The sequence below is a fragment of the Apodemus sylvaticus genome, chromosome 1 (assembly GCF_947179515.1).
Source record: "Apodemus sylvaticus chromosome 1, mApoSyl1.1, whole genome shotgun sequence".
NCBI classification, from domain to species: Eukaryota; Metazoa; Chordata; class Mammalia; order Rodentia; family Muridae; genus Apodemus; species Apodemus sylvaticus.
Window position 1 is genome coordinate 11,078,545 of NC_067472.1, and position 27,305 is coordinate 11,105,849.

The window sequence follows — 27,305 nt, forward strand, 5'->3', positions numbered from 1 at the left end:
GTGCTTTTTTTTGTATAGCCTCATACCCCACATTCAATTCATTCTTTTTACTGATTTTTAATTCTCTAATTGTGTTTTTACATGCAACACTATTTTAATTGAGTCCTTCATGTGTGTGTGTATGTGTGTGCAGGCACGCAAGCGCTCTCACATGGTACACTCGAGTATATTACAATCTTTATGTTCCCTTTGCTGCACTTAATGCTGTTTATCTATTATTGATCCCCATTCCTTTTGATGAGTCAAAAGATGTGAAATTATGCATTCACTTACATCTTCCAAGATAATGATAGCGTAAAATAATCTGTTGGCATCCATCTGCAAAAGTCTGTGTGCTCATTCACCACTGGGAGCTCTTGACCTGCTCTCAGACAACTTCTTTGGGAAGTTAAATGGAAAGATCAGCTCAAGAGGGGACTTAATTAGGGTTCCAAAAGTTTAAAGATAAAATTATGTTGTGAACGAACCAAAGCACTTGGGATGTAGCTAAGTAAGATGACGATGACGTGTACTAAGTCCCAGCTTTGATCCTAAACACAGAAACACACAGAGATACACTCATAATAACATAAAACAAAAGACTCTAACCTGCCATTGTTTTGAAGTAAATAAACATTTAAGACATACTTTTATGTTACAGAAAGTGGTGGAGTCTTCATGAGAGGAGGCTTAGCTGGAAGGGTGGGGGAGCAAGGGTCTTGTCTCTGAAGGATACACTGGGACCCTGGCACCTCCCCTCCTTTTGCCTCAGGCCTCCCAGGAAGTATACAGCTTTATCCCACCCTGTATTCTCTGCCATGGTTGCCTTCTCTTGCAACTGCCCTCACAAGAATGAAGCCAGTTGACCGTGGAATGAAACCTCCGAACCTGGGGACAAAACAAATTTGTCTGCATTACAGAAATCCCTTCGGACATTTTTTATCAGAGTGATGCAAATCTAGTAAACTCCATAACTATAAACCAATACTATAACAGAAGTAAAACGTGTTGTGGAATACTAAAAACCCTGTTTTAATCTGCTGACTGTAGAGAAATGCAAGAGTGAAGAAACGCTGTGGCTGACTACAAATATGTCAAAGTCCAGAGAGCTTGATAGAAAAGGGACCTAGTGTTGGCCTTGAAGAGAGGACAGGTGGACATCTCTTGAGACTGATGCCATTGCTGTGCTATGTCACTTCTGGAACTGCACAAACTCCTCCTGTAAGAGAAAACAAAAATCTCTGTTGGGTGGATTGTGGGATCTGGCTTTTGTGTTAATGGTTATCTCTTGACTCGTCTAGCTCAGAACTCCACAGCTTGTGGACTGATTCAATACCCTTTCCCTTTCCAGTAAGGAACATGTCTAAGCTAATGTTTAAGGATGTTCTGATGGAGACAAAGCCTGTCTCTCCTATTCATCCTCTGAGGTAAACCTGAGCTCTCTGGACTTATACGCATTTATACTGCCATTCTTCGTCTGCTTTTCCTTAAAACACAGTCTCTCTTCCCTTTTATCTCTGTTCACATTACATGCACTCAAGGGTGGCCTCCTCTTCTACAGGCTCATTACTGATGACACCTCTCTTGCTCACTTTCTGAAGAGTAGGGGTGTGTTTCCCCCTTGCTTCAACCTTTTTCTCTTTTTGTTGAGTCTCTGGGGACTGGTACCAACTCTCATTTCCCCTCCTGCTTCTTTGCAGCACATTTTCTTTTCTGTTCCTGGCTTTTAGCAAGCCCTCCCAAATGTTGATTGAGTTTAATGTGCAAAAATTTCATGCCGACTGTTCCTCCTTCTGAACAAAGCCCTTATTTTCCTAGAATTGCATAAGTTCTCATTCTTGGGTTTCTTACCCCTTTAGGATTCAGAGAACATCAATGGTATCATTAAACTTCTATTCATTGTTTTATGCCCATGGATTTTTATCAGGTCAGATTCTCAAAGGATTCGAAACTCCCTCAAAGGATGAAAATGTCTAAGCAGAAAAGTTGGAGAAATAGTTGCTGAACTAAAGGCACAATCTGGAATGTGCATATTTCAAGGAAAGACAGCAAGCTTCTTTGCTTCTTTTTTACTAAATTTGGAGTATAAAGAAAGTAACCCAGTCGAGAACACCTATTTTTTATCTAAACCTTCAAACTCCAGATCTTTTGAGACTCTTTATAATTCCTTGTCCCAGTATTGGCTTCAATTTTGCAGCAACCCAAATGTTCCCTAGCAAGCTGTTGGTGTAAGCAGAGAGATGGTCTTTTTACCTGCATGATGGAGAAACCTCTAGGCCCACTGGAAGCTAATGAGAGAGATAGGTAACTGGCTTCAGTCTTAACCCAGCTTGCTGTTACCTTCAGTTAGGCTTTCCCTGATCACCAGAGGCAGACCATAGCCCACCTCAGAGGACAGAAATTTTGAGCATTAGATTGGTGCAGCACTGTGAGTTCTCCTCAGGTGCTAGCCACAATTACAGAAACACCTATCTATCCAAGCCTGAATTGTGTCATTTAGTAGAGAAAGACCCTGCTGTCATCTGCATTATTCAGATATTGAGCTACTGAGCATCAAGAAAGAGACCTTAGGATCTTTGTGGCACAGGCTGCTCACTCTTTAGGAGCCCGAGGCACGGTTCATTTCCATTGAAGTTTATTTCCATAGAAGAAAAAAAAGATTACAAATTATGACCAATTGAAAAATATGTAGGTATATCCCTGTTTTCTTCTTTGGTGTTTTATTTTTTAAATTTTTAATAAATGCTTTATTAGTTCTTTCAGAATTTAATATAATACATTCAAATCATATTTGTTATTGTTTTCCCAAGTCTTCCTTGACCCACCCCTCTTTTTCTACCCTTCCAACTTTGTCTTCTTCCCCCTGCCTCGCCCCCCCCCCTCAACTCCCACCATCAGGACCAATATATGCTGCCAAGCTATCCATTGACGAATAGCCTTCCATTGGCCTGTAACTGACTTATTATGGGCTATCTTTGAGCAAATTGTCCCTCTCCTTGAAACCCACTGTTGCCAATAGCTCCTTTGCTAGAGCTGAAACTTATGTCTGCCTCCTCTCTTCATGTTGAGATTTTGGTCTAGTTTAGGCTTGCACAGGTCTTGTGCTACAACCACAACTGCTGTGAGCTCTTAAGTGCAACTGCCCTGCTGTGTTCAAAAGACATCGTTACCTTCTGGTTAAGTACCACCCCTGGGGGTTATGCTGTTTCCACCCAATTATCCACAATGACCCTGTGGTAATTAGAGGAGAAGATAGGGTGAAAAATGTTCCATTTAGGGTTGAATATTTCACAACTGGCCAAGGTGCAGAAAATATGAGATGGAAGCATGCCCCTATTTTTCTAAGATTTTTCCCAGATTAAGGGGAAATTAAGTTATATTAAAGGTTAGTGGCCAAGCCAAAAGTCCTAATACAGGTTGACTCATTCACAGATTTCTATCTTCCTTCTAGTAGGGTTGAATTCTTTAATTCAGTAAACGATGAGGAAAAATTGTATTTCTTTCCTCAATAATAAAAAAAAAAGGAGAAAATTCCATTGCTTCTATTTAGACAGGGAACAATGAATTCTCACCATCTGCATTATAGCACTTATGACAAGCTTGCAAATATATGCTGGGCAGAATTGCTTTCCAAGGAAGGTGATCTAAGGGTTCCTTAAATGCTTGAGGGTTTGTTTCTAAATTATATTTATGTTAACAATGAAAAAATACTGTCATATTCAAAGTTGTGATAGGGCTAATAATTTACCTAATGGAGATGGCCTGTGTATTAATCAACACTGTGCCAGAATTAATTAATTTTAATCAAACTCAGAAAGAGCACTTGTCCGCCTATTTTAATACAAAATGTCTTCCAGTGGCTTTTGCTAATTTACAGTGGACCTTCCTGTTTAGTCATGCAGATACTAGTATGTCCATATCTAGAAAAGCGTTGTTTTAGTTTACAAAGCAGAAAAAGTTTGAGTCTTTGAGGGAGTGAACTGGTATCTTCCTGTCACAAGGTTCTCAATGACAAATTCTCATGTCTTTGCAAAAGAGCAAGTGTTCAGAATTGATGGAATTATTCAGTAAAAGTATGGAAGGCTCTGGACAAAGGGCTATATATGCAAAAACTCTTTGCTCATTTCTTTAAAGAGATAACCCTTTACCACACAGAATACTGAGGATGGCTGACTAAGACACAATAGCTCAGTGGGCGGGGTGCTATGTTTTCTTTAAGGATGAACAAAGGAAGGTGTTGTGAGGTAAGAATGGGAAGAAAATTAAAATAAAAGACAGATTTCATGTGGTAGCAGGATTTCTAATACTGCCTACAAAGGATACTTCTGGTATATAGTACTATGGAAAGTTCCTTATATTTCATGTTGAGGACTTGCTATATTGTTAAGAAGAAGTTATCAGAATAAATCAGAAGTACCTTTGCTACTCAAAGATATCCTGAGATTTGCAGTAGAAAGTCGGCATCAGGATTAGCATTTATTATTTTAATCAGGGGTATTTGGGCACTGTACAACATAATAAAGATATGACAATAAGTAGAAAACTCACTGACATTATTTTATGTGAGTGAATATTTGTCAAAATAATACTGATAAGGGCTGTAAGATGGTTTCACCAGCAATTTTCTAGTTGTCTGAGCAAGAGGACCTGAGTTTAGATTCTCACCACTCATGCCAAAACCAGGTGTAATGACTTGCATCTGTAACATCTATAACCTTAGAACAAGGGAGGATAGATAAGCACACATCTGGAGATCATTGTGTAGCCAATCTAGCATAATCAAGGAGTTCCTGGTTCAATTAGAGACCTTATTTCAAAAAATTAGGTAGAGCGTGATGGTATAAGATACCTAGCATTGCAAATTTGCGGGCCAAACCTCCTCTCCCATGCACACACACATCCACATGAACACATCCATATAACATAGACAATTACACACAAAACTGAAAATGTTGCTTCTACTGAATTTATAATTTAATGTCATATACTTGAACTAATCAATCCATATATGAAAGTGGAGTCAATATAAATAATCAGTTATTTATTATTTAAGTGAATTTTACTCACAGTTATGTTGATTTCTTTAACATCTGCAAATACACAAAACTATCAGAGAATAGTACCAGGATAGGAAAGCAATGGCTTTTTCCCACTTATTTTCACTCTGGAGCAGTGATTTGGGCTGTGACCTCTTTAATATGTGAGGATTTTGCTAAATAGCAGCACTAACCAGAAAAGAACGATAACAAACCAATAGGCAATTTAACATTTGTACATAGCATTGTATCACTTAACTGCCCAGCAGCAAGGTGTAAGTAATGTGTACACCCAAACAGGAAAATGCAGAGAAGATAGACCTCAGATAATCAATTGAACACATAACCCAAAGCTAACACTTCACCTTTCTTTTTTTGCTCTGGTTCTAAAAAAGCAGAAAGAGTATATTGGTTTGAACAGCTATGCCGTGAAATGTTACAAAGGACGCCTCTCCTGTGCAGTATTGATAAACTGCTGGACTGTATCGCTAGCATCTATTAGTTTTACTAGCGCAACAAGAAGAAGCAGGGAACGGATTTTCCCTTTGGAGCCCATGTACCCTGGGAATTGCTTAAACAATCGCTGGGTGGGTGGGCAGGCAGGCTCACACCATTTCACACTGGGTTAAAGGGTTCCCACTCCTGGGCACCTCTGAAGTCCCTTGTTACATGAATGGGAGCCGTGGCCTGTGACCAGCTGAGCTTCATTTAGTTCACAGCTATGTTGCATCATAAGGACAACTACCCAGAAATGCTTTCTGCCCACAGCCCCCCATGTTCTTGGTGGGGGATTTATAGGACTATTTGGTAAAATCACACTGAGGTGGAGTCACAACATCATTCTCTGTCCTCAAACAAACATGCGCCCTGCTGCCGCTGATCAGCATTCCTGGGATAGCAATGATTGAAATTTAGCACTTAGAGTGACTTAATTGGCATGGGGATCTGGTAAGCATATGCCCCACCACAGGCGTGCCATCTGATGTACCCATAGGGTGCCTCACACCTCACCCGTGCTCCAGTCTTGCTGAAGAAGGGAGTTTGAACAGATTGTTGGTGGCAGCTCCTACTGTGGTTTGGGAGAATGCTGCTTTAGAGGACAGGTCTGTAGGGAGTCTTGCCTGCTCTTCTGGTAAGCACAGCTCTCCAGTTCCTAGAAAGGAGTCCTATTTGACTTAGCTGTGAAGAGTTAATGATCATTGATGCTCATGCCTCCTGAATTAGCACTGTGCCAGTAACCTGGAATTTCGAAGGATTAAGCACGTTTGGGCAACCACAGCTTCAGAATTCAAGGTTAGAACATTCTCTGCTCACTGTACCTATAATTGATCCCAAGGCCTTCAAAGAAAATCCAGGACATTGGTATGAATGGTTTTCTGCTGAGTTGCAAACAATAGCAAAGTTATAGAGCTAGGATATGGATACCAGAATAATGGATACACCCAGAGCATCCCGTTCTCTGAAGATTATGTAGGTAGAAGAAGAACTATAAATGGTTAGGGGCAAGTTGCATTGTTCAATGTCCACAGATGCTCTGGGACTTGGATACTCTAGGAAGTCAGGTGGAACCTATTCCTGGTGGCAGATACCAAAGACGTTGTCTTCTCAAACTGCTGTGGTGGCCAAGACTGTTGGCAGCATCGCAAAGCAAGGGTGGGGATCTCCAAAACTCCCTTGTATTGAGAAGGTTTTTGTACTACTAGGATTGTAGTCTCCACGCTTGGCCCTGCTCTTTGGCCTAGCACTAGGGAAAAGCCTGGATGATTAATTAATGTCTTTTGAATTATGAACAAATGTGGGAAATAGTTTGATTTCCTCCAAGTGAGGCTGGAAACAGGTAACAAATTAAATTGTGAAGCTAAGAGGAATTTCTTTGGGATGCATTCTTTCCCAGAACCTGTTCCTAATTTGGAAGTCTCTCCATACCCAACATCATAAGACCTGGGAATCATGTGCCCCAAACCTGCCCTGTTACAATAATGTTGCCTTGCTCTTTTGTGGTGTTGTAGTTCCTATCTGACACAGAATTCTGAAGGAAGAGTTCATCAAACTCACAAAGAAGAAAGGGCACCCTGAGGTTCAGGAATAAAGGATGTTGGACTGTGTGGCTCAGTTGTAGGAGCTAGGAACTTTGCCACTGACCTTTCTTCAAGTTAGCCCCTCAGTAAATGTTCAGTTTTGTAAGCTTCCTGAAAAGTATTACGCCCACCAAGGCAAGAAATACATGAGAAAACAGGAAGCACATTCTGTGGGGCGGCCCGAGAATTGTAGGCAGGCCAGCTGACCAGACATGATCAGGACCAGGCTGTCAGCCCTTCCCCAGACAGCAGCAGCAAAGCAGTAACAATTCATTCAATTATGTTAAGCACCCATTAAAGGAATCCTAAGCCCTCCCCTGGGCCATCTCAGTTCTAAGAGATTGTAATTGTTTGAGACTAACCATGATTTCTTCTTCTGCCTTCAGGTGATTCTCATTTTGACAAAGCTCTACGACTATAACCTGGGGAGCATCACTGAGAGCTCGCTTTGGAGGTGCGTAGATAAATTAGGCCACTAATTACTGTGCTGTTTGAGCCTGGTGTCTGCTCTTGCTGTCTCTGGAAGTCTCATTTCCTGGTGGGGGAGGCTCCTGCTCAAAAGCATGCCTTCCTTTCTTTTCTTTGTTTCCTCTAGAGATGGGACAGACTTTGTTTACTGGCTTGCCAGAGAAATGCAATCTCTTAGTCTGTGAGAATGTTGTGTTCTGCTCTTCCTGAAGTGCTGATATATTTTGATCTGCATGGGTCTCACTGATCTGGACACTGTGGAGAAGGAGATGGGCTTCTCTTTGTAGACTGCTCACCTCAGGCTCTAGGAACAGGCTTCCTTTCAGATACAAGACTTTCCCAGTTTGCTGCCCAGGTGCTGCTGCTCTGTAGTAGCACACAGGTAGCACACAGACATTGCTATGTTTATATACCTTTATCTGAGGGATTCATGTTGTACTTCACACGCATGCAGATTATGCGGAGCACATCCCGTGTTCAATGAATAGATACAAATCATTTAGGGCCAGAGTATCTCATGAATATCTGAACAAAGATGCTTTTGGTTTATTATCACTCTGAAGTCAAAACAGACAAATCCTCAGAAACACAATACAGTCGATTTTACAGTTTTTTTATCTTTTATTTTTATTTTTTTATTTTTTATTTTTTATTATTAAGTGATCTTTTCTTGTTACACCAAAATTTTCCCTTCTCACCACCCTATACAGGGTGGCAATACCTACCACAATCCCTCAAATCCAAAAAAAGAAAAGAAAAGAAAAGAAAAGAAAAGAAAAGAAAGAACACAAACAAACAAACCTACCTCTGACTGGTTACTCCTGTCTCATCTGATAATCCCAGAGAGAAGATGGAGCTTTGTCTACATGCAGTCAAGGGATTGGCCAGAGCTAATACCCAGCAGAACAGCTGAAAGCAGGGGTCTATATGTTAGGATTCTTTCTAAGCTCCACCCCACAATTACCTGGCAACAGCCAGGTATGCCCCTCCCTACAGTTACCTGGCAACAACCAGGTAGGGTAGGCCTGGCTACTATAGAGGGCACTCTTCACCCCATCCCCTCTTATCTCTCTTACCTCTCTCAGCTTCTCTCTTGCCCCCTCTTGGGCTCTCCTCCCTTCCTCTCTCTCTCCATATGGTCATGGCCGGCTTCTGCTTCTCTACTCTCTCCCACTTTCTGCCTTTCTCTGCCTCTACTACCCGCCTTAACTCCCATCCCATGCCCTAAATAAAATATATTCTATACTATGTCAGGGTGTGTCTAGTCCTGGGGGGTGGGGGGGGAGGAAGGGATGCCTCAGCATGGGCCCGCTGAGGCACCCCCTCCCCGCACACTGCCATATACCATATTCTCTTAACATCTTTCTCTTTTTATGATTATAACAATATTGGTCAGTGTTTTAATAACCATGGAGTTCTTTAGTATATTAACTGCCAGAAGAACCTAGTGCATTATTTAATTTCAGTAAGCCTTCATCAGAATGCTCATGACTCAGGAGTTTGTGTCTCCTTGATAGCTTTTTCTAGCGTTCATGCATTAGTAAGAATAAAAGCCACCTTTCCCCTACAGTGCATCTGTTATAAACAGTGCAGAGTGTTTATAAGAGACATGTAGCCTGGTCTCAAAGGGGCAGAGGGCTTGAGCAGGCACAACGGTCCCACACTGAGGGACTTACACAGAGCGACACAGCAGAAGATGGTGCTAGACCACCAAAGCTCAGTGTAAGCTTTTTCCTTTCTTTCTGATGAGATGTATTAAGAGTGTGTTTTCAGTTCTTTGGGAGAAATAAAAATGGCAGCAGCCATCACAGTGTTGGAGAGGCAGAGGCAGGAGCATTACCAGTGACAGGTAGTCACGCAGACTAGCCAAATAAATCAGCATTTCCAGTACAGTGGAAAACTCAATTTTCAAAAATAAGCTGTGCAGTGATGAAAGATGAATCCAGAAATCTTACCTCTGTTGTCCACACAGCACAAGCACTCGTGTGCATGTCCATATCCCAACACATGCATACATATACACAATCAAACACACACACACATACACTCACAGAGACAGAGTCAGAGAGCAATAATGATTATTAGCAACTGAGAAATGTCCAACAATTAGATCCAAACCTTCAGCTGAGCTTTATTGTTTGATAGTTCTACCAGCTAAATAATCAAGAGTCAAGTGTCAAATGCCCTCTGGGTATTGGAATAGGTGGGGGACCTAGAGGCAGTTGACCTTGTACTGAAGTCCTAAGGACTTAAAGCTCTTTGGATCTAAGCGACAGGGTTGACAGGCTACCATTGTTCACAATTAATGAGATTTACTCGCTGTTCACACTGCCATCGATTGTGCCAAACTCCTAGAGCAAGTTGCTGACTTTGTTTTGTGTTTCGTAGTCGTTGTTCATGCAGAGAGTCAAACTGAGAGGGACTGGGTGATCTGACACAGAACAGTTAACTGCACCCGAACACCAGCTGGAAATGAGAGTGGATTAAGCCTGGAGGTTCGTGGGAGAAAGCCAGGTTGACCATTTGAGGCAAGATAAGCTTAAAGGTTGAGATAAATAAAACGTCAAATGGAGATACAGTATCTCTGAGAAGAAATATATTCATCTTTCTCCCGCCTTGTCCAGAGTAATCAGCACTCTGCCAAGAGACACTTAACAGCAGAGGAAGCCTTAGGCAGTTCTGACTGAGATACAAGCCTGTGCTTTTAAAGGGCCACACACCTGCAGTGCCTCCCTCTCCCAGAGCAGCTTATTGGTAGGGAAGACTGGCCAAAATCAGTGTCACAAATTGCACTCCAGGGGATGCCAAGGTCTCTTCCCAGTCCTGGAGCAGCAAAGAATGGCTCATGTGTCATCGTTGTTTTAAAGAGTAGTTGTCTACAAAACCCAATTGCTATTCAGCTGTAAAGAAAAGAAGTAAACACTCAAACTGATGTGTGGACGTGTCCCTGTATGGGGGTCTCCCTCATTAATACATACCAAAGATGTAGCTCATAGTTGGGATTGTGCTAGGGACCAGGGCCACCCTCCCAGGCCTGCAGGAGCCAGCTGCCATCCCACACAGGGTCTCAGTTACCACCCTTTCTATTCAGTAGTCATCAGAGCTTTCTGTCTTCTGCTTTCAGGCCACATTTATATCTCTCAGCAACAGCTTTGGTTCCTAGACTCTCATATTTACATTATTAAGATTGAATTGCTAATTCTCTACATTAAAGAAATAGTATGTGATTATTACAGTGATCCAGTCAGTGCAGTGAGGCCTGAACTTAGCTTTCCACACAGTCCAGGTTGGTATAACAGTTATCAGTGATTTTGTTTAACATTTAGGGCCCATGTTATATGTTAATCCATATACACTGACTAGGAATACTTTTTGTATGTTTACTTGTTTAAAAACAGGAGTATGTGTTAAATGGACTCCAGCAGAGTATCTTGTTTCAGTTGATTGAGAAACATGGGTATATGAGTATATATACAGACAAATACATTTAAAAATGAGTCCGAGTTACAATTGTCCCAATATGTGGAATATATATATATATATATATATATATACATATATATGCATTTGTGTGTATATACACCCATGTTTCTTAATATATATATTATATATATATATATATGTATGTGTGTGTGTGTGTGTGTGTGTATACTCAGTCCAACACAGAAGTCCCACCTACTTGCCCAGTGATTGGCTCCTTTGTTCATTAGGAGATTGGTTCACAAGAAGTCACCTGAGTACGTGACTCACTCCTTGTCCGCAGTTTCTTCGGGGAGAGCAGAATTAGCATCAAAATACAAATATATATATGTTGAGTTAAACTGATTGAAGATGTGCTTTCTGAGGAGCAGGAAACACTATATTTACTCTTAAACAGCCCTATAAAAACCAGCCTGTTAGCAATTCCAGTTTCTACAGGAGAGGACTGAAGCCTGGGAAAATCAAAGAGCTTGCCCAGTGATCTTGTGATCATACAGAGCTATCTCCTCCATCAGCTTTCTTAATGAGCATGCACCTGCTAGCTCTCATTTTCTTTTCTGATGTCACTTTAGTTTGTCTCCTCAACATTGGTTATGCTGTTTAGACACATGTGTAGACCTGTTCTTATAGTTTATACTAACTTGACCTTGGTAATATCCCAAAGAGTTTTAAATGCCTTCACTATACTAAAGCCTGCATGTGTAATGTAAAGTAGTATCTAGATTACCTTGCAAGAAGGTTGGAACAAGATATTCAGGAGCAATAATGGAAAGCAAATATTTTTAGGATTTCAGTAGGAATGAATAACTTCAATACTAAAATCCCCAGTCTTTTTCTCTCAGTATCTTCGAATGAATATTATAGACATATGTTGCAGGAAATAGTAAAAAAAGATCAGAAAGTTCCTGTGCTGTGTCCTGCTACTTTCAGCCCCTGCAGTCTGGCCAGCCATGCCCTGATGGGCAATGGCCAACATGTTCTTATCTCATGGAGATTCTCTGACTCAGAGCTCCAAAATCTCTCCACCCAGCTGGCTAAGTTCCCACTGGACGGTTGCTACTACCATACCAGCCCCATGCTCCAAATCCCCCACAGCCTTTGTGGTGCACAACAAAGCCACGCTTTGCTTCCATTCTTTTCTCTCTTGAACCCATACAAGCCACAACATGAAGGAAAACACGACACAAACTTAGTTCAGAAACAATGGTAACTCAATTTCTGGGTGCTACAACTAAAATCCTTATCTTATAAGCCTTATTAAATCTAATTCCTCCAGTGGCGAATCCTAATGGATCTGCCATTGATACCAGGAGACACTCATAGCTGCATCTTGTCCTCAAGCTGTCCCAGTCCCTAAAGGCCTAACTGTCCTGCTTCCCCTCGTCCTCCATCCAACCCAGAAGTCCCGCCTACTCACCTGGTGATTGGCTCCTTTATTCATTGGGGGATTGGTTCACAAGAAGTCACGGGATATGTTGCTCACTCCTTGTCTGCAGCCCCTGCCAGGAGAGTGGAATTAGCTTCAAAATACGAACAGCATCAGGTTCATCCACAACGGATATCTTGTCGCGATTTTTGATCTGGTGTCTTGTGGACTACCCTTCTGATCATATATTATTGTACAATTAAATTTTCTCCAATAGAATATCACTAGGTTTATCTGCCACACTCCAGGGCAGGTGTCACCAACACAGAACAGATTTCGTATTCCTGCAGTGTACATTTTGTTTTGTCTTATTGGTTTTATTTAATTTTGTCTAGTTGGTTTTTAAAATTGTGTCTGTGTTGATGTTTTGTGGGAGTGGGAGAAGGACACATTGAACATTAAGTTGGGTGGACAGGGAGGTAGAGATGACCTGGGAGGAGTTGGGGGAAGGAAAAACTATGATGAATACATATTGTATTAAAATTCATATATTTATTTTGGGTTTTTGTGACAGGTTCTTCTGTGTAGCCCTAGCTATCATATGTAGTTCAGGCTGGCATCTAACTCACACAGATCTGCCTGACTCTGCTTCCCAAGTACTAGGATTAAAGTATGCGCTCCCTCCCATGCCCAGGCCACATTTTAAAATTTTTTTTCTAAAATAAAAATTTTAGAAATTTTACATATGAAATATGTAAAATACATATTTTATTTTATATATATGAAATTCTCAACTAATTCATACAAAGGTATTGAAGAAAGAATGAATGGTTTAGGCTTATTAAAATCCAGATTTGCCTTAGGTAGACTTACTTACATCTAAATTTTTTAATGTCATAAAATTTCTACATCATAAAATTTTAATATAATGCCTTGTATATAAGAAAAAACAGTTTGAAGATAATGCAACATGATCCTGTGAAATTCAAACGTGTCTCACTCTAGGAGGAAAAATGTAACCAGAGCCCAAGTTCAGTCAGTAGAACATAGCCAGAGTTGTACCCACATTAACATCATTGCAAAGTAGACCTACTGGGCTAGCTGCCAGGTAGAAGCACCATCAGTCTCCTCTCTGTCACTACTATGATTTCTTCCCCAACTCTCTTTGGACCAAGACAAACATTTGTCCCGTGTCTGTGTGTGTGTGTGTGTTTATTATTCATATGGCATCTCAGATGACCACAGATGAACTTCAAAGTCTACTGCCCTTCTTTAAGATGCCTACATTTCTTAATTATCACTGCACTTACTAAAACTCTCAACAAAGGAAGCGGACTTTCTATTCCATCCAGAATACTGTTTGTAAGTTGTACCCAAATGACAGGTGGGTTTGGAAGGCCACTTCATGTAAGGAAACTGTTGTTGGGTTTTAGTTTTCTATGGGCTGGGTATGAATCCAAGCTCTGTTGACTTACTTGTTTTCAAGATATGGGAAATTTATATAAGTCCCATTTCTCTGCTCTTTCATCAAAAAATGTAGTTTTGTCTCATAGGATTCTAATTGCACTGTGATAAGCATGCATCTCCTACTTAACACACAATAAATAAAGGAAACAGTCAGACAAAAATGAGAACTAATTTTTTATTGGATATTTTATTTATTTACATTTCAAATGCTTTCCAAGTTTCTTCCCAGGAAACCCCCTATCTCATCCCGCCTGCTTCTGTGAGGGTGTGCCCCAACCTACAAAACCCACTCCTGGCTCCCCATCCTGGCATTCCCCTACACTGGGGCATAGAGCCTTCACAGGACCAAGGGTCTCTCCTCCCATTGGTGTCCTATAAGACCACCATCTGCTATGTATGTGGCTGGAGCCATGGGTCACTCCATGTGTATTCTTTGGTTGGTAGTTTAGTCCCTGGGAGCTCTGGCGGGGGGGGGGGGGGGTGTCTGGTTGGTTGATATTGTTGTTCTTCCTATGGGGTTGCAAACCCTATTAGATCCTTCAGTCTTTTCTCTAACTCCTCCATTGGGGACCCTGTGCTCAGTCCAAAGGTTGGCTGCAAGTACCCACCAAACGAGAACTTTTATACTTATTTAGTCATTATTGGCCATGTCTTGTCGTGACTCTCCCCTAGCCCCAAACATTGTACATTATATGTGAACTTATTCTTTTACCACATCCATTTTTTAAATTTATTCTTTCTGGACACTTCTTACCTTTACAGGGAATACCAATTGGGAAGTCGCATATTACCTGATTCACCATTGGGTACTAGATAACCAGCATTTTGATGAATTTATTGGGAAAATATTTCCTTGAAAAATTACCTTTCTCATGTGTAGATTTAATTAATTGATGTAAAACTTGCTCCATCCTATATGTCATGGGAAATCAAAGGTTTACAGAAGTTCATTTATTCAAATGTCAGGTTGTTTTAATTTATTGTCAGAGAACATGTGCAAAGTGACAGATACTAATTTAATCTCAGCATGTGGATTGACACCATCATGCTGTGTGGCTACACCTTTACTCCCACGGGTGCCAGAAACTAATACAATGTGAAGGGAATCCAAGGGTACTACTCAACTAATGCTTACTAGGTGTTTAAATACAAATGTGACAAATGTCCTTTGGTTTCTTGTTCGAACTACATCATGTTACAGTTTTACCTGTGAATTGCCCCTAAAACCCAGGTGTAGATGGTGTTCATCTGTGAGAAGAGGGGCCAGCATTGGAGCACTCATGTAGAAGACAGGGTTGGTGCCATGTGAATCACACAGCAACAGAGATGAGCTATTGGAGAACTTTAGAAAATATCCCTTTTCTTATTTCAAGCAAAGTTTCTGATATTCTGTCCAACTCTAAATCATGCCAAACACTTTCAGCTCTGTTCTCCTCTTTCCAGAGGCAAATGGTGTACTCAAGAGTTATTCCTCAGCACGACTCTCTGTCTCCTACCGGGATGTATTAGCAAGGTCATCGCCTTTGGTTTATTGGCTTCAAACAATCTGTGATTGCACAGGATTATGACTCCTTAGCTTGCAGAAGCAGGAGATACAATCAATTCATGAAGGGCCAAGGGACTTTTTTTTCTTTAAAAATGTGTATTTATTTCTGCCAGCATTTCTAGGGATGAAAACTTAAAAAACCTCTTTGAAAAGAATTTTTCTTTGAATATCATGCTTCATCTCACTTTCCAATGAGAACACTGAGCAGAGCCAGTGTAAGCTCTGCTTTTACTCGTGGAGTTTGTAAAGGTAAGATGACATCACAGAAGTCAATGCTCAGAGTGACTGGCAAGTCTGTTCTCATTGTAGAGCTCACAACACTTATCCTTTGAAATGACTACACCCTTGGGTTAACCATGATTTGGGATAGAGAATAAAATTGTTTTCAGTAGGGCAAGGAATATTTTTGTCTGAAATCCTTTGGAAGTGACTGGCAATTATTATAATATAAAATTTCTTAGCCGGGCGGTGGTGGCGCACTCCTGTAATCCCAGCACTCTGGGAGGCAGAGGCAGGCAGATTTCTGAGTTCGAGGCCAGCCTGGTCTACAGAGTGAGTTCCAGGACAGCCAGGGCTATACAGAGAAACCCTGTCTCGAAAAAAACCAAATCCAAAAAAAACAAACAAAAACAAAAAAACAAAAAAACAAACAAAAAAAAAATTCTCATTGAACTTGCCCAAGTCTCATGGTTTGCTGGGTCTTCGCCAGCTCACTGTGCCACTACAATCTAATAGTTGCAAAACTATCATCTCTGACTTTAAGGAAAAAACAAATAATCAAAAACATCAAAAAATAACATTCAAACCATCTACTTCTAAATTGCATGGGGGGCATTTTTCTCTTTAGCATTGCAGAAAGTTACCCAAAATACTGTCTTTTCCTTATAACATAAAAATTTAATGTTCAGAATAGAAGTTTGGACCTTCTGCTGGGCAGCTGAGGTCCATGCCCTGCACTGCAGCCTGGGCTGTACTTTCCTGATACCAAACACTTTGGTTGCTGCTGCTGGCTTGAGGGAGCTCTGGACACTCTAAGCCACTTGTTGACGTCTCTCCAGAGACTACAGGCTGATGTTGTGGAATTCTGAAATTAAACATGAACCTAGGGATTCTGCTTGTGATTGCTGTTTTGCTTGTTTGTGTTAGGTTTGTAGTATTTGCAGAGCTAGAGAAGTCTTACCCTAAACGTAAACGGTTCCCAGCTTATTTATTCATAGAGCAGGGGAAACGGGGGGGGGGGGTAAAATTTTCCTTCAGACTCCAAGAAGCATGTGAACGTGAGGTATGGAGTGGTAAATTCAACTCCTCCCTGTCCTCTGAGGCAGGCATTTATGACAATGCTGATTGGTTTCCTCTGTCTTCAAGAACATGATACTCTCAGGTCTTTTGGGATTGATGATTAACTTTTATACAGATTCTTCATGTCCTCTAGATACAACTCTGTGGGATATATTCAGACTGACAAGTAGGGACATTTCTCTTATTAAACCCACTGTAGCATGGTGAAGGTCAAGGTACAGTTAGCAAAGAGCTGTTAATGTCAAGCTATGAGTTAGGTTGGAAACAGACCTTCATAAACCATAGGGGGAGAAAGTAGATTTGGGGATTTCTTTCCTGACCATCCTAGGACTCCTTTCTTCCTTGATTTGATGTTATCTATCACTCCCTGGTCTAAATCCCATCAGAAACAATGCTGCCCAAAATAATTCACATGGATTCTTTTGGAATAGGATGTTGGAATGCAACCCCTTGTCCATGGGATGCAGGCACTTCACCTCTGAACTATCTCCCTAGCCCTTTTGGTTGCTATTTTCATCATTCCTTTTTGTTTTTGATTTTTAAACATTTACCATTTTAAAAATACACTTGAAACACTTTCTTACTAAATTGCAGCAGGAATTATTGTCCTACCTATGCCTCCTGGGTGACTGATACTACAGACCTTTGCCATCAGACACGATTTCCATAAGGATTCTTTGTTAGTAGGACAAAAAGAGGTTGAGCTAGTTATTTATTTAGTCAAATCTTGATTAATATAGCCATCTATGATTATCTTTTTCCTTGTCTGGTAAATGGGTTTTACTAATAATTCAATCTATTTAGTCAGAGAGAACAAAACATGTTCAAGAGTTAGTGGAACTTCTGTTGCATTTAGTCAGGTGATTAATTTATCTCAACTGTTGTGGCCACAAAGAACTATTTTGTAAGAAAGATTTTCCTACTGAATATGAGAAGTCTATTTTAGTTTCCCATGATGCTTTTAGCATGGAGTCATGCATCTTAGTCAATAACCATTTGACTTCTTCCCAAGAGGATGAAAGTGATGCTTTCCTCGGGGGCTTGTGGGTAAATCCTATCACAGAGGCAAATCTGATATATGAAGGGAATCAGACCTCAGATCTATAATTTCAGCTTCTTTAACTCATGATGATTCACAACCCCCCTCTACTCGTGCCAGCATATAGGTTTGCTTTGAAAGAAAATATACTCCCAGCTTCATATGAATAGCAAGAACTCGTGGAATGTGATCTTTCTCTATTTCTAGAGTGTTTCATGTGTTCCTCTTATTGTGATCCTAGTATTAGTAACTTGCCTTGTTCCTGTGATACCATACCTAACAAAATCAACCTAGCAAAAGAAGGGCAGTTTTATGGCTCATAGTTCAAGGGTATACTCCATGCTGACAAGAAAGTTACAGTAACAAGAGAGCGGAGAGGCTGGTCCCATTGTGCCTGCAATCAAGTAGTGCAGAGTGACGATTGCTGAGCTTACTACCCTTTCAATTTATTATGTAATCTAGTACCTCACCCATGCGTTAGTTCTCTTATATTTAGAATGGCTCTTCCTATTTCTGTTAACATAATCTAGAAAATCTCTCACAGACATGACCATAGACTTGCTTCCCTGACAGGATTTTAAATCCTGCCAAATTTAGAATTATGGTTAACCTTCAAGGTGCTTGAAGACATCTCTGACAACCCATTGCAACAGTTCCTGGGTTAAAGAAGACAGCTTCCTTGTGACTTTCTAATGGATTCAGGCTCCTGTCTTGATTCGAGTGGCCCTTCTCCACATTTCTTCTCAGATTTCCGCTGTCTATTGGGTAGAGGAATCTAGTGAAATGAGTGAGCAATTGCTGTGTTGCTTTGTCTTAGAAAATAGCACAGCTGAATACCCATGAGATTCCTGTCAGGATTCAGGTGGGAACATAAAGGTGAAATCTCTGTGAAGAGCTGTGTGCCAAATGTAAAACACAGTGCGGGCTTGAGGCCAAGTCAAAAGATTGGCACGGGAGCCAAGTGTGATTTTTTTTCAGCAATGAATCAGTATTCAAGAGTAGTTATCTCTCTATACCCTATTGCAGAGATCACTTTTGCAGCTTTTCACGTGGTAAGAAAGAACGGCTGGCATTCAGTTCCACTCCAGTCTGATGGCAGTAAGGGACATTTATTCAAAAGAATTGAGTTTACACGCTGCTAGTTCTTCAGTTAGAATTTTACATTTCAAAGTATGTTGCAGAAAGGTTAGAAATTGGAAATGGAAATTGCTTTACCTACTTGAGTTTCCCTGAATACTTTTGCAAATAAAATCTAAACAGTAAGCCTCCTGAAATGAGCACTACATTGATGAGTCCTTTGAAACAGCATAATCTGTGCATATTGAGGCTCAATGAACACATCTGTAGATCCAGTCTTAACACCAACACCTACTTGTGTAGCCTCAGGTAAGTTTTCTTGGGCTGAGAACCTTGGGTCCCTCATTTATAAGAAAAATATTGAACTAGACCAATAGTTTTCAACCTCCTTAATGCTGTGACCCTTTATATACTTTCTCAAACTATGGTGACCCAACCATAAAACTATTTTCATTGTTACACATAACTTTAACTGTGTTACTGTTATGGAAAGTAATATAAATATCTGTGTTTTCCAAAGGAGACCCCTATAAAAGATCATTTGACCCACAAAGGGGTCACAGCCTACAGTTTGAGAACCACTGTCCTAAATGAACTCTTAATTAGACAAACTGATTTTCATCCTAGCTCCAACATTACAATTTGTTAATTGTTACCCAAATGCCTGCATTGTTTACAAGGCATGTCCTGATATATTTTTCAGTGTCAATGGAAAAAACATAAATAATCCTACTTCTTTGGGATTTTCCCAGTACATGAATTCTTCCACCATTATATATTAAGAGTTGATTAAAGGCATACTGCAGCAGATAAACTGACTCACTATGGCTTTGCAGACCAAAGCATGACTTTTTAGAGCAAGCAGATTAGTAAACAGTTGAGTTGCCTCAACCAAGTTAGCTTATCTCTTTGAAAGCTGAATTCCAAATAATATATTAGAAATAATAATAATTTCACCATTCAGGTCAGGTAAATAAAATGTTAAAATGTTTCAGAAACATGATAATTATACAAGTTAGAAACAACCAATATGTGGGTCTTCTGGTTATAGAGGTAAAGAAGCGAAAATACCACATGCCATCCTTGGAAAAACCTCTGTGAGCCAGGGTTTCACCTGGAAATAGAAATTAGAGAAATTCTTCCCCCAGTTAAAGCTGCTACAGATCTCTGGTATGTGTGTGTGTGGGGGGGGGCGGGCAACATGCTCTGAGTTGTAAAGACATTCTCAGATATTAGCTATACTTACATGAGAGAAGGACAGAGACTATATATGCTTGGTAGTTTATTCTCTTGTAGCTAGAGTTAGGCACACTAAATCACTAGAATTTAGAATCCTTGAAAATGTTTAGCTTGCAATTTCTTGGCTGAGTATAATCAGAGCAAAGAACAGTGCCCATCACATAGCAGTACTCAATAACTCACTATAATGAATCAGCACATTAATAAATAACCAATTCTTACCTTATCTGCTCATCTATTGATTATATGCCCAACAGTATGGTAAGAACATTCATACTCAATGGCTTTGCATTCTGGATACACTAGAAACACCTGGATATAATTTTTAAGCAGTATGTGCCTGTGACCTTATGCAAGACTAACCAGGTCAGATCTTTTGGATTAAAATCTGATTAATTAATAAGTTAGATCTTTTAGATTAGGCCCAGTGATACATATAGTTTACAATGACACTTGTGGTTTTAATATGCAAAAGATGGGGAATAACAAGCCTTGCTCACTGTTCTCCGGCATGTTCATCTTAGAGGCTCACTAAGATGCCTGAGTGTTCACCCTTGGGCATCCAAGTTTCTGTGAACATGTTCTGCCACCTTGCCAATTGTCATGGCTAAGATATTCTATATAAACAAGGGTGTCAATTTATTACCCACAAGAAGAGTGTGATTTCTTTTTGCTTCTCCTCCTAAAACCCAAATGTGCTGACCTTGTAAATCATAAACTTAGACCCTTTATGGTAACAGAAAACAACCATATAAATCAGGATTAAAAAATATATTAAAAAAGATTTCAGAATCTCCTGCTTAAACTGTTCCAGTCACCGCTGTCTGTAACTATGCTAGGGCAGCTGAAGTGTGGAGGCAGTGTCTGAGACAGGGCTCTCAACCTGTGGGTTGTGACCACTTTGAGGGTCACATATCAGATAGCTCACATATCATATATTTACATTACAATTCACAACAGTAGCAGAATCAGTATGAAGTAGCGATGAAAACAGTTTTGTTGTTGGGGGGCGTTGCCACAACAAGAAGAACTGTATTAAAGGGATCTAGCACTTGGAAGGTTGAGAACCAATAGTCCAAACAGTAACTTGATTTGGCAACTAATAAATATGCATTTCCTTTATTATACTTTTATAACAAGAGGGATTCATGATCCATAGAGAATATAGAAGATAGACTCATTTTATCTGCTTGTTGAGAGTGGCCTTAGAGGAAAATATTCTCTAGATCCCTTGGAGTGGTGTTGTATTATTTTTCTTGAATTATTATTTTCATTGTTCCTTAGTTCCCAAGTCTCACTAATGTGCAGATTTATTTTCTAAAAAGCAGCCTATATTGTAGGGAACAGACAGACACACGTGTAATGATAACTTGAGAGAAAGATCATCATTAGTCTAAAACAAGAGTGTGTCCCTTTGCTTTGTCTCCAATGAAAAGGCAACACAAGATTCTAGTAATGTGCTGCAAGGGTTGTAGTGCTCCAAGGTGCTCCGGGTGAAGGGTTTAGGTGCCAAATACATGGTCTCAGAAGAGTTATCAGAAGGTAGAAGTGCCTTCTCAGCCAGTCTACGTACCATTTATCTATGTATCTACTGTCTATCAATCTCTATATCTCTATGTCTCTATGTATGTATGTATGTATGTATGTATGTATGTATGTATGTATCTATTTATCTATCTATCACTTTTCTGTCTATCTCTTCATTTCTTCCCTTCCTCCCTCCTCCTCTAGCTATCTTTTTAATCTCAGGGGGTCTCTCCATATATTTCAAGGAATATTATACAATTTTCAACATAATAATAAACTGTTATAATACAGTAATATACTTTTATAAATGAGAATAGAGATATGATAATATACTTTTATCAGTGAGGACAGAATTTCCTGCTCCATAAATCAGGAACAGAGTGGATTGTTGATCTACTTGAAACATCATTTCGATGTGAGATCACCCCCAGTGTGTAACTGTCAGTTTGCAAGTCCTGTGCTTTTCAGAGCCTGCTAGAAAGAGGAGGACTTGTGAGCATTCCTGTGGCTTGAAAGAAATGTAATCCCTCCCTATTCTTTCCCCCATCACTGGCATATGGGACCAGAATTTGTGGTGCATTTATCTTCTCTCAACCATCCCTTTTTCTTCTTGTGCATTTTCTAGAGCTGTTTTTAAAATAATGGATGGTAGTTAATAAACAGGGTGGCAAGCAAAGGAAAACCATCAGTAAGGTGCCCATTTTGATAGACTGTGCTGTCTGTAGATAATTGGCTGGGGCAGAGTGTGATATACACAACCCCACAAAATGCCTTATCCCTGTTCTTCAACCAAAATCATTCTTGAAAGTTTCCATTCTTTACAATGTATTATCCATGAAAACTGCAGGAGATGGCTGATATCTCAGAGCTGATGGCTCAGAGCTGGGCCCTATTTGGTTCAGGAATTAAAAACAAGAAAACACCTGTATTTGTGCACTTGGGAAAATTGCCAATTTTCAGAGAAAGAACTTTACATTGGAGTCCAGTCTGGTGAAGAAGAGTTTTCTGCTCTCATTACCAAGTATGTCCCCTCATTCTGTGGTTTTCTCAGTGCATCCTGAGAGCCCATACTTGCAGCTGCTTTCTGAGCTATCACATGGAATATATTTCATTAATCTCCTACCTTGTCTTTCCTGTACCCCCCCTCCCCGATGGTAAAGAAAGGTTGCTTTTGATGTCCCTAGCCTAGTGCAGTGCCTGGCACATTAAGCAGATTCATTAAAATTGAGTAAAAGAAAGAAGAAATCAGTGAGTGAATGGATAAGGAACTGAAGACATATTTCTAGTATTTTCTAAATGTGATCTAAGTAGACCACATAAATGTTATTGACCCAGGAAGTTCTACAAAGAAAGAAAATGAAAAAGGACTCCCCCAGTTTTCCCCCAGCATTAAGGAAGGAGACACCCAGAGTATTTGCCCCAGGATATCATCCTGCAGAAGGTGGGTTTTCTAGATTCCTATGCATGTTAGACTCATGCAATTCATGCCTTAGCACAGCTCAATCTTGGTTCAACAGCTGTTGCACCTTAGAAAATTCTAGTTGCAAGTGGTGCAGATAGCTGTTGAAATGACTTTATCTTTTAAAGGCAGACCCCTTCTTGCTTTAGGAAAGCTTTTGAGCAAATGTCAGTACAGCAGAATAAGATGCTTCCTGAACTTTTGATGGACATTTTACTAGAAGACCAACTCGACAGGCTGTGTGATTAAAAAAATAATTCCTGATTCCTGAGTACCATGGTGCCTGCCCACATTCTAGTAAGGAGGAAATAAAACAAACCATGAAACTTGATTTACCCAATTCAAACACATGAATCTACAAAAGGATTCTTTGTAATGAAGAAACAATAACATATGAAATCCACAAATACACACACACACACACACACACACACACACACAGAGAGAGAGAGAGAGAGAGAGAGAGAGAGACAGACAGACAGACAAAGGCACACACACAGGGGCACACACACGTGTGTGCACACCAGCTTCTGCATGTTCTTTGTTGCTGAAGCAGGAGAGATTAACAGCATCTCTTGCAGATAATATGCATTCAGATATACAGCATCCCTGCCACATATTTGCAGGGTAAGCAGATGCCTGTTTGCTTTAAGCATAATAACTGTGTGAGGAATGACCTTTCCTGGTGATTTTCTAACCAATCTGTCTTAACCCTTTAATTAATTAATCTCCTTAAATCAAAAGGTTCCTCCCACCCCTTCTCCATTAGCAATCATTCATTTTGTGTCATCCTCAAAATTATCATCTTGGGAATTTTAATGACCCTACACCATTTGTGTTCATCTTTGCTGGCATCTCATCTAGGGAACATTCAGTTCTATACCCTGTGTGTGTGTGTGTGTGTGTGTGTGTGTGTGTGGTGTGTATGGGCTCATGCCCACAAAATTGTGTGTGTTCATTTGTTATAAGGACCTTGCTAACTGCTCTAAAATTCAGACAGGAAAATCAGCCTAAGTGACAAAGGTTGATTTTTCCAGCAGGCTACTAAAGCAAAGGATGGAAGGTAGACCAGAAAGTCTGTTATCTGGTCTTTTTTAAGAGGGAGTGTGTGTGTGTGTGTGTGTGTGTGTGTGTGTGTGTGTGTGTGCTTGTGTGTGTGTACTTGTGGATCTCATATGTTATTGTCTTTTTCAAGGCCACTTTACTAGGACAGGCAGCAAACGTAAACCTTAATGCTGTTTATCAGTCTTCCTCAGTCTTCCTCTTCAAGCCTCTTTCTATTCTCAAACCACAAGACCCATTTTACTTCTTTTTCATTTCGTATGCTCTGTGGTTTGAAGTTCTCTAACCCCTACAGGGAGACCTTATAATACACAGTGGCAAAGAGCCAGGAGAATGAGCAAGGCACAGTTGCTGAGGACCTCAGAAATCATTTGCTTTAGAGAAATTCATTCTCTTCAGATCTCTTAGTACAATCGCTGCAAATTCCCTCCTGTGGGCTCAACCTCCCTTTTGCATGGGGAGTTCTTAATCTCAGGAGCATATTATGGAGATAACATGACACAGAGGGAGACATTACTTTATATGAAGAAACCGTGCCTTTCTAATATAATCATTAATTAATGTATATCACCATCAGTAAACTTTCCTGATATGCTTTAATTGAATACAACCCAATTTTAAAATATAGCGGGTTGGCAGAGAAATATGTGGATAACCTTGCCATCAACCCTGCTGACCTGAGCTCTTCCCGAAGGATCCATATAGTAGAAGGAAAGAAACAAATCTACCAAGTAGTCCTCAACCCTTCACAGTTACACCTTTGCATATACACTAACTTCCACATGGAAATAAATAAATGCAATAAAGTATCTGAAAGTATCTTTGAAAAATACTTTTTTTGTGCAGTGATGGTGCAGGCCTTCAATCCTAGCACTTGGGAGACAGAGCAGGCAGACCTCTGTGAGTTTGAGGCCAGACTGGTCTACAGAGAAATCCAATGTCTGTCCAGAAACTACATGCCCTCTCCAGCACCAAATAAAAAGAAAGAAAGAAAAGAAAAACAAGAAAAATACTTTCTTTTTATGTATATATGGTTTGAGAATATATAAAAATTTCTATCAATTTGTTTAGTTTATATTGTTTATATAGTCATATAAAATATTTTAAGTATAAGATTTTATCCAAATATATTAATATTTGCATATACAATTATAACCATTGTTAGCTCTGCAGAAAGAGAACTAATGGATTTTTTTAAGGATTTATTTATTTATTTATTTAACGTATATGAATACACTGTTTCTCTCTTCAGAAGAGGGCATTGGATTTCATTACAGATGGTTGTGAGCCACCATGTGGTTGCTGAGAATTGAACTCAGGACCTCTGGAAGAGCAGTCAGTGCTCTTAACCGCTGAGCTGTCTCTCCAGCCCAGAATTAAAGGTTTTTTTTTTTTTTGGTTTTTTTTTTTTTTTTTTTTTTTGCATAAGCTGTCATGTCTGATATCAGTCCTAGTCTAGACAGCATCTTGTCTTACCAGTATTTTCTATCTAAGCAGTTGATTTCAGACAACTCTGGTTACAACCTTAAGGCATTGCTACTTTTAATGTTTTTGTTATGTTCCATTCCTTGTAGCTACATGGATACAAATTGTCATGACTGAAATACACATTTGTCGTTGTCTCTCATATATGTGTAGAGGTGAGTGTGTATGTGCACATGCATATGCGCACATGTGCGTGTCTGTGCTCACATGTACACATGTGAACATATACACACATTCTCTGGTAATTTAGGAGGGAAATTGCTATGATTGATACCCTTAATCTAATACATGATAATGTAAACATTCATCAATACTTCTCTTTATGTAAGATTAACACTATTGTATTTGGACCCATGCCTCTCTCTGAAATGAGCTTTTGTACTTTATTTTGTATTCTGGTTTCTTTATTAACACTTTAGTATATTAACATTTACTATATGAGATTTTTAGAGTTCAATGATTTTTTAACTAGAAAAATGGCAATTTTATGTGGCTCTGTTTACTATTGGGAAATACTCTTCATGAAGGAACTTTAGGACTGGAGAGATGGTTCAGAAGTTTAGAGCACTGGCTTCTCTTCCAGAGGACTGAATTTGATTCCCTGCACCCACATGGTAGCTCACCATTATAACTTCTATTCCAGTAGATTGAATGCCCTCTTCTGGCCTCTGGGGGAACCAGGCATGCACATGATATGCAGCCATACATGCAGGAACAACTATACACATAAAATTAAAAGTAAATTTTTTTAAAGTAATAAAATTGATATAATCATCAGTTTCCTTCGTAGAAGTCATCTTATTTAACTCTCCCAGTTACCCACTCAGGAAATTGCTTTGCATAATCCTATTTTTCAGATAAGACACTTGAGTCTTACAGAGCTAAGATGTCTATTTTAGTATTGAACTCGCAGGGAAAGGAATAAAGAGCCAAGTAACTAATAGAACCTGCTTTCCCTGGCTCAAGCATCCTGTTCTTCAAGAAAGAGCACATACATTATTTAAACCACAAACCTTATTAATAGCTTATTCTGTCGGTTCATTTTATCTTTATCATAATAATCTTAACCAAATACCTGACATTTAAATCATTTCTATTTCATTGCTATTAAAAATTCTGTGATGAACATGACTCTAACAATACAAATTTCTGTGTTTTTGAGCTGGGACTGAAACATATCTTTATCTAGCACTGTCTCCATCTACTCATATTCTGCACTCATAGTCTTTATCTTTTATTCAGTTTATATCCCACTATCACCCCTCTCTTTCCAGTAGAAGAAGATCCTTACACAGATCCTCCTTTGATTCCCTCCTCACCTTCTCCTCTGAGAAGGGGGAATCCCTCAGGTATCACCCATCCTGTGACATCAAGCCACTGCAGGACCAGTCATCACTTCTCCCACTGAGTCCAGGCAAGACCGCCTACTTAGGGGAATGGTATTCACAAGCAGGCAAGAGATTCAGGGATAGTTCTGGCTCTAGTTGCTTGGCACCAGCATGAAGACCAAGCTGCACATCTGCTACATATGTATGGGGGTTCAAGGCTCACTCTTCGTTGGTGGTTCAGTCTCCCTCAAGGATCCAGGCTATTTGGGTCTTCATGTGGAGTTGGAATACTACTCAGTTGTTGCACTGATAGTCAAATCCAATATAAATATTGTAGTTTAGCAAACAGAACATTACCCTTTTTGAGTAT

General features: G+C 39.9%; 1 protein-coding gene across 4 annotated transcripts in view; it reads left to right on the top strand.

Annotated features, from left to right (window-relative positions):
- Sorcs1 (sortilin related VPS10 domain containing receptor 1) overlaps positions 1 to 27,305 on the top strand; it is a 534,948-nt gene that overhangs the window by 195,637 nt on the left and 312,006 nt on the right. For all 4 annotated transcript variants that reach the window (XM_052183901.1, XM_052183891.1, XM_052183884.1 and 1 more), the window contains exon 2: positions 7,480 to 7,547. In XM_052183901.1, the coding sequence (XP_052039861.1) occupies positions 7,480 to 7,547 (68 nt within the window). The remainder of the gene's footprint in view (positions 1 to 7,479; positions 7,548 to 27,305) is intronic.